The sequence below is a fragment of the Myotis yumanensis genome, unplaced genomic scaffold, assembly GCF_028538775.1.
Source record: "Myotis yumanensis isolate MYYU_CA2020_CCGP unplaced genomic scaffold, mMyoYum1.0.hap1 SCAF_6, whole genome shotgun sequence".
In the NCBI taxonomy this organism is placed as follows: domain Eukaryota; kingdom Metazoa; phylum Chordata; class Mammalia; order Chiroptera; family Vespertilionidae; genus Myotis; species Myotis yumanensis.
In genome coordinates, this window is record NW_027223757.1 from 18,498,322 (window position 1) to 18,511,799 (window position 13,478).

The following is a 13,478-nucleotide window of genomic DNA, read 5'->3' on the forward strand; positions in this document are numbered from 1 at the left end:
ATAATTAGTATAGGCTCTGAAGAAAAAGTTAAGAAAAGCTTATTCACATTTTTTAAAATATATTTTATTGATTTTTTACAGAGAGGAAGGGATAGAGAGTTAGAAACATCAATGAGAGAGAAACATCGATCAGCTGCCTCCTGCACACTCCCCACTGGGGATGTTCCTGCAACCAAGGTACCTGCCCTTGACCGGAATCGAACCCGGGACCCTTGAGTCCACAGGCCGATGCTCTATCCACTGAGCCAAACTGGTTAGGGCTTATTCACATTTTTAAAGATTTCTGCGTCATCCTTTCAACAATTATTGATTGTACATCTATGTGCCAAGCACAGTGCTAACCTGCACAAAAGTTAATGGTGGTTTCCTTTCACCTTTTTCTTACTTTTAAGTATCAGTCTCTTAACTCTACTTTCAAGAACAATGTCATTTTATGAACCTAGCATACCTTTAGCATTGTTTTAGATATCATTGTTATAAGTCACAGAGTGGTATATCAAAATCAGTAGTAAGCTTACATTTACAAGTTTGTTATAGTTTTAAAAAATGTTTATTTTCAATAAAATTCTAAGTTAATTCTTAGCCCCATATAGAGTAGATTACAACCCCACATCCAGGAGACAAATAAAATACCCAACTGCTACTTCCTACAGTTAGTACTGAATTCTTGAAAATCAAGAATTTCAAATTAACTTTTTCCTTTTTTAAAAAATTATTCATTTCGAATTAAAGAATAACTTTGTCTTGACGACTGGTTTCAAGTGAACTTCTAAGTGACACATTCCATACACAGGTGTATCCTACGAAATGTTTTAAATACATAGATTTTTGGCCAATATTGTTTTCTGGGAAAATATTTTTACTTATGACTCAAAACCACAATATAATATGTAAATAAAACTAAGCATAGAAAGAGTTGTGAATTGCATTCAAACTGTTAGTAGAACATCAGAATTGTTTAAATATTTTAAAAAGCTCCAAGTGATTACAAATGGTAATATACAATGAATACAAAGCAATGTATTACATACAAAGCAACTCTAGGTTAATTATTTAGATAAATATTGTTTGTATCAAGAAAAACATTTTAATGACTATACCACCTACTTTGAAAACAGATATGTACGCTGTTTTTAACTTACATTTTAACTAGTTTGGCATTATGTGTAACAATCTAACACATTACTTTTTTTTTTCATTTAATGAAAGTAGAAGATACCTTGAAACCAAATGACGCTTATTATGTGTCAGGGAAAAGAGAATAATTTTGATTTAAATGGGGGGAGTGGCAGTATGATTCTTTCAGAATATAAAATAAATTTGTCAAAGACAACACTTCAATGGATATAAGAAATTGTAACAAATTTGCAGAGACAAATTTATTTATCTCTGAGTATAATACCAGCAAATAATGAGTCTTGAAAATAAGCAATGAACTGTGTTAAAACTTGTTCAAGTTGGCTCAGTTTTAATAGGCATTCTTGCAAATTTTTTAAATCTTTTGCTGCCAAATATTACATCAAGCCAGACTGGAATTATGTTTTCTTTCTGTTAAAATAACAAATTGATCTCAGTAATTTCAATCTCCTCTTAACAGGAGGTTGTAAAAATCATTCCTAACCTTCTGTTTAATTTGAGCAGCAATTCTGTATCTCTCCAGAACAATTTTTCATGCATTAAGTTGATTTTATTATGGTTTTGATAAAAACATAACTTCACTACTTATGGAAGAACTAAGTTTTCTTATAACTGTGTTATCTTCTGCTATTTTATTTGCAAATACTAAATATTAATTGAAATTATAATACTATCATTATAATAAGCGTGAATATTAATTATATTAAAATGTTGATCTGCCTTATTCTCAGGCATCTCTGCCACTATCTTAGTCAAGTGATCAACCTCATGCAATAACTTTTTTGATTCTGCCTGATATAACTCTAAATGCAGAAAGATAAAAATGTCAAAAACTCTCTTTTTGTAAACTGCAGCATTTTCTATAAGGCTTTGGACAACTACAAAGATTTGTTTCCTTATTTATGAAACCAGAGAAACTAAAAATAATTAAGTTTCCTTGGTATGCTCCACATATTTTAAATAGTTCAACATCATTGTAGTTTATAGATCAGAAAAGTTCAATCTTCTATAAATTAATTTTCTTCAGAGAAGGCCAAGAGACATATGAAAACATGCTCAGAGTCACTAATCATCCAAGAGATGCAAATCAAAACAACAATGAGGTACCATCTCACACCTGTCAGAATGGTTATCAACAAATCAACAAATGACAAGTACTGGAGAGGATGCAGAGAAAAAGGAACCCTCCTTCACTACTGGTGGGACTGCAGACTGGTGCAGCCATTGTGGAGAACAGTATGGAGTTTCCTCAAAAAATTAAAAATGGAACTCCCATTTGACCCAATGATCCCACTTCTAGGAATATAACCCCAAGAAACTAGAAACACCAATCAGAAAGGATATATGCACCCCTATGTTCATAGCAGCACAATTTACAATAGCTAAGATTTGGAAACAGCCTAAGTGCCCATCAGAAGATGAGTGGATTAAAAAACTGTGGTACATCTACACAATGGAATACTACGCTGCTATAAAAAGGAAGAAACCCCGACCATTTGCAACAGCATGAATGGACCTAGAGAGCATTCTGCTAAGTAAAATAAGTCAGTCAGAGAAAGATAAATATCACATGATCTCACTCATTTGTGGAATATAATGATCAATACAAACTGATGAACAAAAACAGGTCCAGAGACAGAGAAGCATTAATCAGACCATCAAACCTCCAAGGGAAGGGAAGGGAGGGTGGAGGGAAGGGGGAGAGATCAACCAAAGGACTTGTATGTATGCATATAAGCCTAACCAATGGACACAGACACTAGGGGGGTGAGGGCATGAAAGGGAGGGGGGCAATAGGGAAATAAGGACACATATATAATACCTTAATTAATAAAGAAAAAAATGTGCCCTAGATAAGGCAAGTTACAGAAAGAACCTGAGATTTGTTAATACCCCCACTGCCAATTTAGACTTACACTTAAGGGAAAACAATAATCAAATCCTTATGAATTAGTAAGTCCAGGACCCTGATTGAGAACTTTGCTCCACTTAGTGTTGGTTAAGATAATAAATTAATCCCCTTCACTCAGTCTCAAGAGCAAGCTGTTTCTGAATTACTATCATTCTTTACCTGAAGGTTCTGCTTTAAGCTACAGAGCCTAGACCAGTGATGGCGAACCTTTTGAGCTTGGCGTGTCAGCATTTTGAAAAACCCTAACTTAACTCTGGTGCCGTGTCACATATAGAAATTTTTTGATATTTTCAACCATAGTAAAACAAAGATTTATATTTTTGATATTTATTTTATATATTTAAATGCCATTTAACAAAGAAAAATCAACACCAAAAAATGAGTCAGAGGTGACACGCGTGTCATAGGTTCGCCATCACTGGCCTAGACATTAGGTCCTTAACGAATGACACCTCAGGGGAAAGGTCTGAACCAGATCATTCTAACTATGATGTCTTCAAGGACTAGCTTCAGGGCTACAGGCTTCAGGGCTTGATGTCACTTACACATCACCAACTGTATCAGGACACAGAGCCAGAATTTCCAGGGCTGATGACTTCCTAAAACAGACTGCAAACCCCAAATTCCAGAGCCCACGAACTAGTTAAGTCTTACTTAATAAATGATGAGGGAAATGTAACTGAAATTCTTTGTTTGGAAGACTACTGGTATTTTTTAATGTTTTATTTTCTGACTGGCGTATGATAAATCTCTTCATCCTTCTTCATCTCTAATCCATACTTGAATAGGAACTTAAAGGATACCTGTGTCTTACTGACCCCTCCAAATTTAAGAATATATTTTTTGTTACTTTTCATGGCAAAGCAGTTAACAGGATAACTACTAGAAGAACCTGTCCTTCTTTATACCAGAATGTGATTTGACGAATCAACCTGTGCAACCAGCAATCGAACCTGCAACCTTTTGTTGTATGAAACAATACTCCAACAACTGAGCCACCTAGCTAGGGCTACACCCCATATTTTTAAATAATCCCTAATTCAACCACTTGCCTTTCATTGCTTTTTTGTACATACTTTTCCTGGCAGTCTTCTGTATTTAAAAGATAATAAGCTTTTAAATTACAAGTGTCTAAGAGAGTTACTTAGCCGTCATGAGGCAAGTTTATTTTTGGAGAGGAAAAGTATAAGGTCATAACTGTCCTCTACCTCACACTCCACACCAGGAAAAATAATTTTGTTTCTTTGGACTATGTATTGATTTGAAGGGACATGTTAAAGGTGACTACATAGGCTTTGAAATTAGTCTGCATGCTTAGCCCTAATTCATTTAGCAAGCTAGAAGTTCTCTAGCTCTGACAAAAAACAAACAAACTATTTTTTTCTTTGTTTAATAGTAGGCTGTCTTTTCCCCTAAGATTTTTTTAGGACATATCTACTGAGATACATTATGTACCTGAAATATCAGGAAAATACTCCTGTCTCAGCATGCCATTTCTGCCCATTGTAATTTAGACATTCTTCATGCTGCATTTATGTCCAACAAGGGTAATAGCCCTTACATTAAAGCCCAGCCTTCCTGAAGTGGCTCACCTTTCACTCCCTGACCCCACACCGCCTCCAACTCCCACTGCGTTTAATAAGCAACTCAAATGTGGTAAACTATCTTCTCTGTGCTGAGGACAAAAGCACCAACAGACGCATGATAACATGGTTTGGAAGAACACATTGAAATAAGCCCATAATTCCAGTCCTAAAATACCCCATTGCAAACAAAGTCTTAAAATTATTTTCAAACCCTAAACTTTAGTCTGAGTCCCTCAGTCCATGAATTTTTCTTCTGCCATGCATGCTTTAATGAGACACCAGATAATATATGTGTTTCTAAAGGTTTGCTTAGACAGACATGCAGCAAGTGTTCATCAAATAACTAAAAACAGCAGACAGGTAAATCAAAGGAAGGACAAAGCATCGCCCTAGGGGGTGAAAAAATCCTGGAGGAAGCCCAAAGGGCAGCAGAAATTCCAAACAACAGCAAGTCTGACAGTCCAATTCATGTGACACTCAAGAAATAGTCATTTAAAGCTTTTACATTTTGAAAAGAGCGTTTTATATAAAATAGAGAGATCACTGTGAATTAAATGTAATACATAGCTGACTGTATAGTGACCTTAAATGTCCATCATCAAGTCAAGGACATTTGTCACCTAAACTGTAATATAAAAGCAAGATGGTTCTGGAGCAAGAGTAATTTTGATATTAGACCGATTCACTCTCAAAAATTTCATGAATTTTCTAAGGTATATGATTTTACTGGGAAATTCTGCTTTCCAAAAAATAAAAAAAATGCATTATATTGTTTAAAAGAACAAAATCTGAACGATGCATCGTCTTCCAGTTTTCAACTGAGATTTCCTGGCTCTGTCACCATCTTAGATCTAACACCTGTATCCAATACTTCCAGGTTTTCCAACTGCGGTAATGAACCCTTTCCCCTCTCTCCTGCTTGTCTCCCTTCCCTCCTCCCCATGGCCACCCATCTTTCCTTAGGACAACTGCGCAGATTCACACATACACTATCTTTGGCTATTTTAACAGACAGCAGTAACTAGATGACAAAAAGAAAATAAACCAATATTTTGGCCTGATTAGTTCTGTCCTCTAACACAAACAGAAGTAGCCATAATATTGCAACTCAATATCTCTTTACCAACACTACATGCACATAACTTTATTCCCACACCCTCTGCTATGTCTGCCTCTAATAGATTGGTTGTCAAATAATTCTATTAGTCCAAATACGTAAGATTCTGGCAATTGTGGCCTTGTAGAAACACGGGCCTTTGTACTGTCTATAATAGAGTGAAAATACTACACAAAGTGATCCACTCATTGTAATGAGTGATTAACGTTCCCAGAGAGATTAACTACAGGTAAGAAATAGTAAGTTACCAAAAAAACTCCCTTGAAATTAATCCTCAAAGGTATTAAAATGTGATACACTGCACAAATAATATTGTTTACTACAGGAAGACTAAGTCTTCTCTCATAAAGTGAAGACACTAGTCTTATTATATAGAAAACATAGCTGAAATTGTTACCTAAAAAATGTTATCATGTAAATCAAATTGTAAATACCAACATTTTATTTGATTTTCATTACATCACACTATGGGAAGAAAGCCAGGCACAAAAATCATGTGAAATGTGCATGTTCCCCACTGAATACAGAAACACATTTAGTCTTTCCAAACAAACATTTGAAGAAGCAAGCCTTATTTTAACAACCCGGCTAATAATTCTGAGATGAAAATTAAAAATAAAATACACAGTTCTAAAAGCAACATCTCTCTCTCTCTCTCTCTCTCTCTCTATATATATATATATATATATATATATATATATATATATATAAAACCCTAAGCAACTGTTCGACTGCTTGACCGGTTGCTATGATGCGCACTCAGGGGGCAGAAGCTCAACGCAGGAGCTGCCCGCTGGTGGTCAGTGCACTCCTGCAGCAGAGGCGCTGCTCAGCTGATGGAGGGATGCCAGACACCGGGCTCATGCGAGCCTCTCCCACCTCTGTGGCAGCACTACTGAGCGGCGGCAGAGGCAGACTCCATGGGGCCAGGATGAGTGGCACGGCAACTGGCCCCGGCTCAGGCTCCTCCCTGGCTGCCTGCCGCTTCACACACTACTACATCCCTCGGGTATTCCCCTGGATTGGGCCAAAACCAGCAGCCCTACATCCCCCAAGGGGTCCTGGATTGCAAGAGGGTGCAGGCCAGGCTGAGGGACCCCACCAGTGCATGAATCTGTGCACCAGGCCTCCAGTTTTTATATAAAAATGCATTTCTTATCAGCATTGTTTATTTCTCATCCTTCTCTTTGTAATGTAATTTGCTCTCTCCATTTTAGTTTGGGGACTTGACCAGAGGCAGAATTGGGATCCAGTAGGGCCTTAAACTATTGAATGACACCTCACTGTTTTATGTCAGAGGATGAATGATTCCTTACCTCAATCTCCAGATTAATTTAATGGCAGAGGGTTTTTGTATTTTACCATACATACACTGTGTGTGTCCATTTTACAGAAGAAACTCTACATGTTGACATATTATTTTCAGTGAAATGCAGGGGCATGAAAGTGGGATACAATATAGCCATAACTTTAAATACTGTCAAACAGGTACTCTGGAGACTCTCAACTAAAATTCAATTAGTCATTTTACAGGAACCTGCTAAAAAGAAAAAGCAGTTATAATTACAGTAAAAGATAAATGTACTGAGATGTCAATCATGATCCCTACGCTCAGATAGAAGACAGAACACATAGCAAAATGGTCAAATGAATTCGCTTCATAAGGTCATAATAAAAGAATGTCTAACAAACAAAGTCATGGACACAGATGTACTTGAGATGAAAAGCAATTTCTAGTTCCATATATCTCATTCCTTGTGGCTTTGCTTTTTTATATGCCAGACTTTCAAGGAGTAGTAAACAGAAATTAATTTGACAAAAGGCAGACAAAGAGATCATAAAGGGAACTACTTCTTGGTAGTATTAAAAACATTTAAAATTATATCCAAAATAAATAGGTGAATCAATTTTATGGCAAAAGCCAAATATTAATAGTTATGTGAAGGTCTTCTAATTATATTAAAACTTATATTGAACTGAACATAATACTTGGAAAATGGTGAAATTTTTTCTTAATTTTCTAACAAGAGAAACACCTTTTTGGTTTACCACCTGCCCAAATTATTTTAAACCACATTATATAAGTTGACATTTTTGCCTGAGCAAAATGAAATAGTATCTTGGGAAATCAAAGATGAAAAGTATAGTTTATGTTCATGAGGACCCTGCAGCTTAGTGGAGAGAAGGATGCAAATAACAATACTATAATAGCTGCAATTGAAATAACTACAAAGAACACTGGGAGCATATTTGGATATGAAGATAGAAGAAATACATGAATTCGAAGCCAGTCAGGAAAATGTTCCCAAAGCAGATGAAACCTGACTAGACACAGTAAGAATGGGTAAGAGTTTGATGGGTGGATAAGTGGAAAGATAACTAATCATTCAAAACCTCTGAGATTTTTCCCTGCCGGTGTGGCTCAGTGGTTGAGTGTTGACCTAAGAATCAGGAGGTCACGGTTCGATTCCCAGTCAGGGCACATGCTTGGGTTGCAGGCTCAGTCCTCAGTATGGAGCATGCAGGAGGCAGCCAATCAATGATTTTCTCTCATCATTGATGTTTCCATTTCTCACTCCCTCTTCCTTCCTCTCTGAAATAAATAAACTTTAATATATTTTTTTATTTATTTCAGAGACAGAGAGAAAGAGATAGAAACATCAATGATGAGAGAGAATTATTGATTGGCTGTCTCCTGCAAGCCTCACACTGGGGATCAAGTCAGCAACGTGGGCATGCCCTGACGGAGAATGGAACCATGACCTCCTAGTTCATAGGTCAATGCTCATGCTGGGCAGGCTAAAAGAACATTTTTAGAAATGTTTATAGCAGGCCTTTCAGCCACCCTCTCAGTCACCTGACAAAGGTAGTGTGGGGGTAGGAACTGCTGAAAAAGCATTGTAAGCAAATATTGATGGCATTATGCCTTCAAGGCAGAACAAAATTTTCTTCTTTGCTTTATGTACTCTTCTACCCATCTTCAATCTTCTTTTTTTCTAATCTATTTATTGACCCTGCCTTTCTTCCCTTCTATTTTTTCCAGTCCAAAAAGGTCAATAAAATGAAGCCAATTAAAAATGCCCATGTATTTTACGGAGAATTCAATAGTTCAATACCAGTTTGTATCATAATCCAGACTTCTTTACTTTAGAACTGCCAAATATTTGAGGGGTTTTGTTTTTTTAAGTAAATGTAAAAAGGAAACATGCCTGACAATTTATTTGAAAATAAATGGATTGTTCATTAAATTTTAATGATAAATCCAAATGTATCCTTTTTTCCATCTTATGAACAGATAATGTTCAGTGAGCATTTTAAAGGAAAACAGAAGGAAAATAGGGCAAAAACGGTATATATTGTAAAAAGAGACCAGTAAACGAAGAATATAAGAATGGATGCTCTCTTTCACCTTCTCTGAAGACTAAACACGAGTTACATTTGGCAAAAAATAACTCGGCCATGACCTTTCTTCCTCCTCTGCATGATTAATGACTTAATGTCCTACTAATTGGGAGATGTGGCTGAATTTCAAACACTTTCATTTTCTGTGCATATCATTCTGTACTGTAACCACCTATTAAGCTGTTCATCAAAGGTGAGCCAACAAGGTCATCTGAGCAGTATCTCTTCACCTATTCATTACCCATCTTCAGTGGTAATTAACAATGGTAACATTTCCATAAATCAACATATTTCTGATTGTTTCTCTGATGATAAACAGTGAGAATGTGTGCATTACAGCCCACCCCTTTTTAATTTCAGATTTTAAAAAATTGGTCTAAATATACCACAGAGAAAACCCAGGTGAAATATTACAGGAGTTTCTTTAATTAACATGTACCAGGAAAATAAGGTTATGAACCTTGGAAGGAAAAATACAAACCTATGCACAAAAATAAATGAGTCTGCTGACACGTAAGGGTCAAACTAAGAAGCCAAGGGTGTCAGCCACCTAGTATCAATTTATTCCTCTCGCAAGAAACTTATGGCTCAGTTCAGCTTCACAAATAACCATTTGCCTACTCAGCCAAGGAAAGTGACAATTTGGAACAGAAAGCAGATGTACTTCACCCTACTCTCAAAGAAACATCATACTCTTAAAAGGTGAACCAATTAAAAACGTTCCAAAGGATATGTTTACTATATTCATTTAAAACCATACTTTGGAAATGTATGTAACATTCAGTTTTGTTTTCTTTGTGTACTTGTGGTGTGTTATTGTTTATTGTTGATGCTTCCAATTTTTGTTTTTTTTCATATCATATTATTTAGCAAGTTCAATCACCAGAAATGACATTTCCATCAGCTATGTCTAAAAATGTCATGTGAAATTCACCCTCATTTTAGAAAGGCTTTTCTGAATTTAGAAAATTCATAAAGATTAAAGTATTTTAAAGGACTCACAGTAAAAATACTGAAAATGTATTTTAAAACTGAAATTATTAGTAATAGCGCATCAATTATGTATGATTATATATTACAATTGATGATTATGTGTTATATAGTATACTATTATATTACATTGTTAAATATTATTATATTTAGTTGTGGGAGTCCAGGACGAGTCACCCCAAGAGGTGCCAGCCATGAGCCCAGCTTTGGGCTGAGCAGCGCTCCACAGAGGGAGTGCACTGACCACCAGGGGGCAGCTCCTGTGTTGAGCGTCTGCCCCCTGGTGCTCAGTGTGCATCATAGGGACTGGTCGACCGGTCATTCTGGTCTTCCCCCATTCAGTCGCTGGGCTTTTATTATATAGGATGACTGTACATAGTGTATCATTATACCACATTTGTTTCTTTCTAAATATGGGAAGGGAACAGTTTATTCTCTTTAGTACAGTATTTTAAAATTCCCATTTGCATACTCAATTTTTACAATAAATGTTGTTAAACATATATACACAGGGTTTGGCATGAATTCCAAATTAATATATAGAATCAGAGTCACATATATTAGTCTGATCCTGTATAAAGTGATATGCATATATTTATGTCCTAAGCTAGTTAAGAGAAAACACAACTCAAACTGGTTTAAGCAATAAGGAAATATATAATTTCACAAAACCAATAACCTAACGATTTAACAAGGTCAGGGTAAAGAATGAACAAGGCTCAGCTCTCTTTTCTACATTTCACTCAGAAAAGACCTTCTCTATTTGACAATTTGGTCTCCAGGCTGCCTTTCCTCAGAGCCACTGGCATGCGCATGACCAGGGACAACAAGAAAAGCAATCTCCCCACCAGGAAGTAAAGATCCTTCCTTCCTTCAGTCTAATTGGATCAGACCTGTACAGGTACCCAGTGAGCTGAACTCACATTTTAGATTATTTTGAAAGAACTTTGTTTTTTCTTCATTTTACTTTTTTTATTTTTCATTTCTTGGTTTCATTTCTATTTGACTTTTTATTACATAGGACTAAGAAGAAAACAATATTTTTCCAAAGTCAGAGATAACAAAGACATAGTGAGCTCATGAAGAGCAATAGGATTAAAGAAAGTTACTGAGGGAAAAACAAAGAATATATTAAAGCTCTTTGATGTGGTCAAGTAGCTTGACCATAGCAGTGTATTGTAACAATTAAACTATTGTGTTATACCTATAATACTAGTAAGAAGAAGCTACATATTCCAAAGCCATTCCCCCAAAACTGGGTAAAACAAAATGATACTCACCTTGAGGCATGTCAGGTGGCAGATAATGAGGTTCTTGAGCACTAACATGTACCCATTCAAAGTCATCATATAGATCCTGGTGGTAATCACAGGCCCCTGGACCATCATCAAAAGTACAGCCACCTAAACCGGGAAAAGAAGAACATTTAGATTGCTACATTCCAAATAGGCATGCTAAAAATGAAGAACATGCTGGAGAAGGAAACATACTGAATATGTAATGTAGTACTATAATTTTAATAATAAATGAAACTATCCTGTTAAATTTTCACATAAATTAAAATTTCTATCAGTAGCTCCAGTTGGAACCTCAACAGGAAGGCTGAAGCACAGGTTTTAAAATACCAAAAATAATATGAGATACATGTATAGTGTTAAATACACATATAGGGAGTCTTACCTGAAAGGTATAAACCACACAGAATCTAAATAGTTTTTAACAACTTTAGTGGATATAACAGGAAACAGAAAAAGAATAAAAACAGTCTTTCTCCATAATGCAAGTTCAAAAAGGTGAAGTTAGTACTTAAGTCTTATCAAGTTCCTTGCTTTGAAAGAATACGTTGAAATCTACTTATGAGACAGAAGGAAGCTAGGTAGATAGGGGTGGGACCATGGAAAAGGAGGTACAACTGGCAACCCAACTAGAGGGAGTGCCTGAGGCACCCCACGGGGCGGGAAAGGAAGGGGACACATGCCAGAGGCATGAACTTTAAAATGTATGGGTATTGCTAAGACAGGCAGCCTGCAGATAACCAATCACAAGGCAGTAAGGTGTATAAACCAATCAAAAGGATATTGCTAAGGCAACATTCTTTGAAAAGACCAATTAGGAGCTAGCAAGACTACCCACCCCCTAAATTAGAAGGCACATACTTCCTCTTGCTCTCTTTCTCTCTTCTCCCCTGCACGCAATGGGTTCCTGACTAACCTTGGTTTCAGAGTCGGGTGGAGGGGGAGCACATCCCTGTGCCCATGTGGCTTATGGCCATGTGGGCCTCCACATATGGACTATTAGACTTCTATTAGCTTGGACACTAAACTACTCCCGACTGTAATATGGAAAGGAAGCTCTGGACACTAGGCTGCTCCCGGAACCCCAGCTGCACCTTTTCCAGGACTGGCTTCTCCCAGTAAACTTTGGTTCCATTAATCGTTTTTGTCCGCGACTTCATTCTTCTATTTTCGGACTCAAAAACACCCACTTTTTTTGGTATCACTTATAATAGCAAATGAAACAATTAAAGCTTTATAGAGTCTAAAATTATTCAACATCTTATTTAGATTACTTTCATACACAATTATGACAATAGGAGGGGGGAAACTGAAGCATGAAGCCAATCCTATTAGCCAATAATCACACCTACCACTTCCGCTTCATTTAATAACTGCTTTTTTAAATGGAGGTAGCTTTTCCCCTTTACATGAGTCATTTTTCCTGGCTTTATTTTCAGGGAAAATTTTATGACAGAGAGATTAATTACATTTGCTTTTCCAGCCCATATATATATATAGGCACATACAACTCAACATATTTTGTTTATTCAAATCATGAAAATAAGAACTGGCCTATATGTCTAATCATGAAAGAAGATGGATTAGTACTAATGAAAATCCAGCGGCGGGTTTAATGAGGGAATCCAATAACCTGTCTCCTTTCAAGTAGCTTATTTGTTTAGTTTCCATGGGGAATCTTTATGAAGAAACTCAGTGAATTCTGTGACCAAACAGGAGACAAAGGGGTGGTAAACTGCGGTCCTATAAATTCTCAGTAGACAAGGAATTCATTTTCCTCATCAAAAGTTTGTCAATTTGAATATGAAAAAAAGTTAAGGTCCCTTACTAATGAGAGAAACAAGCGAGCATCCCAAGCAATGAAGGCAAGATGGGAGATGTCCAGAGGGCATTTAGCCCCAACGACCTTTTTCAAAGCAGAATATGGATGTGGGTATCCTTGACTCACTCATATAACTACATCAACCCTTTAAAACAACTAAACTTCAGCAGCTTGATAAGTATAATACTCTCCTTTAAATATGCTTAAAATAGCCTTT

At 36.4% G+C, this 13,478-nt stretch overlaps 1 protein-coding gene across 8 annotated transcripts in view; it reads right to left on the bottom strand.

The window, feature by feature from the left end:
- The window catches only part of PTPRK (protein tyrosine phosphatase receptor type K), a 480,914-nt gene that overhangs the window by 346,134 nt on the left and 121,302 nt on the right, over positions 1-13,478 (bottom strand). For all 8 annotated transcript variants that reach the window (XM_070417651.1, XM_070417653.1, XM_070417650.1 and 5 more), the window contains exon 2: positions 11,425-11,547. In XM_070417651.1, the coding sequence (XP_070273752.1) occupies positions 11,425-11,547 (123 nt within the window). The remainder of the gene's footprint in view (positions 1-11,424; positions 11,548-13,478) is intronic.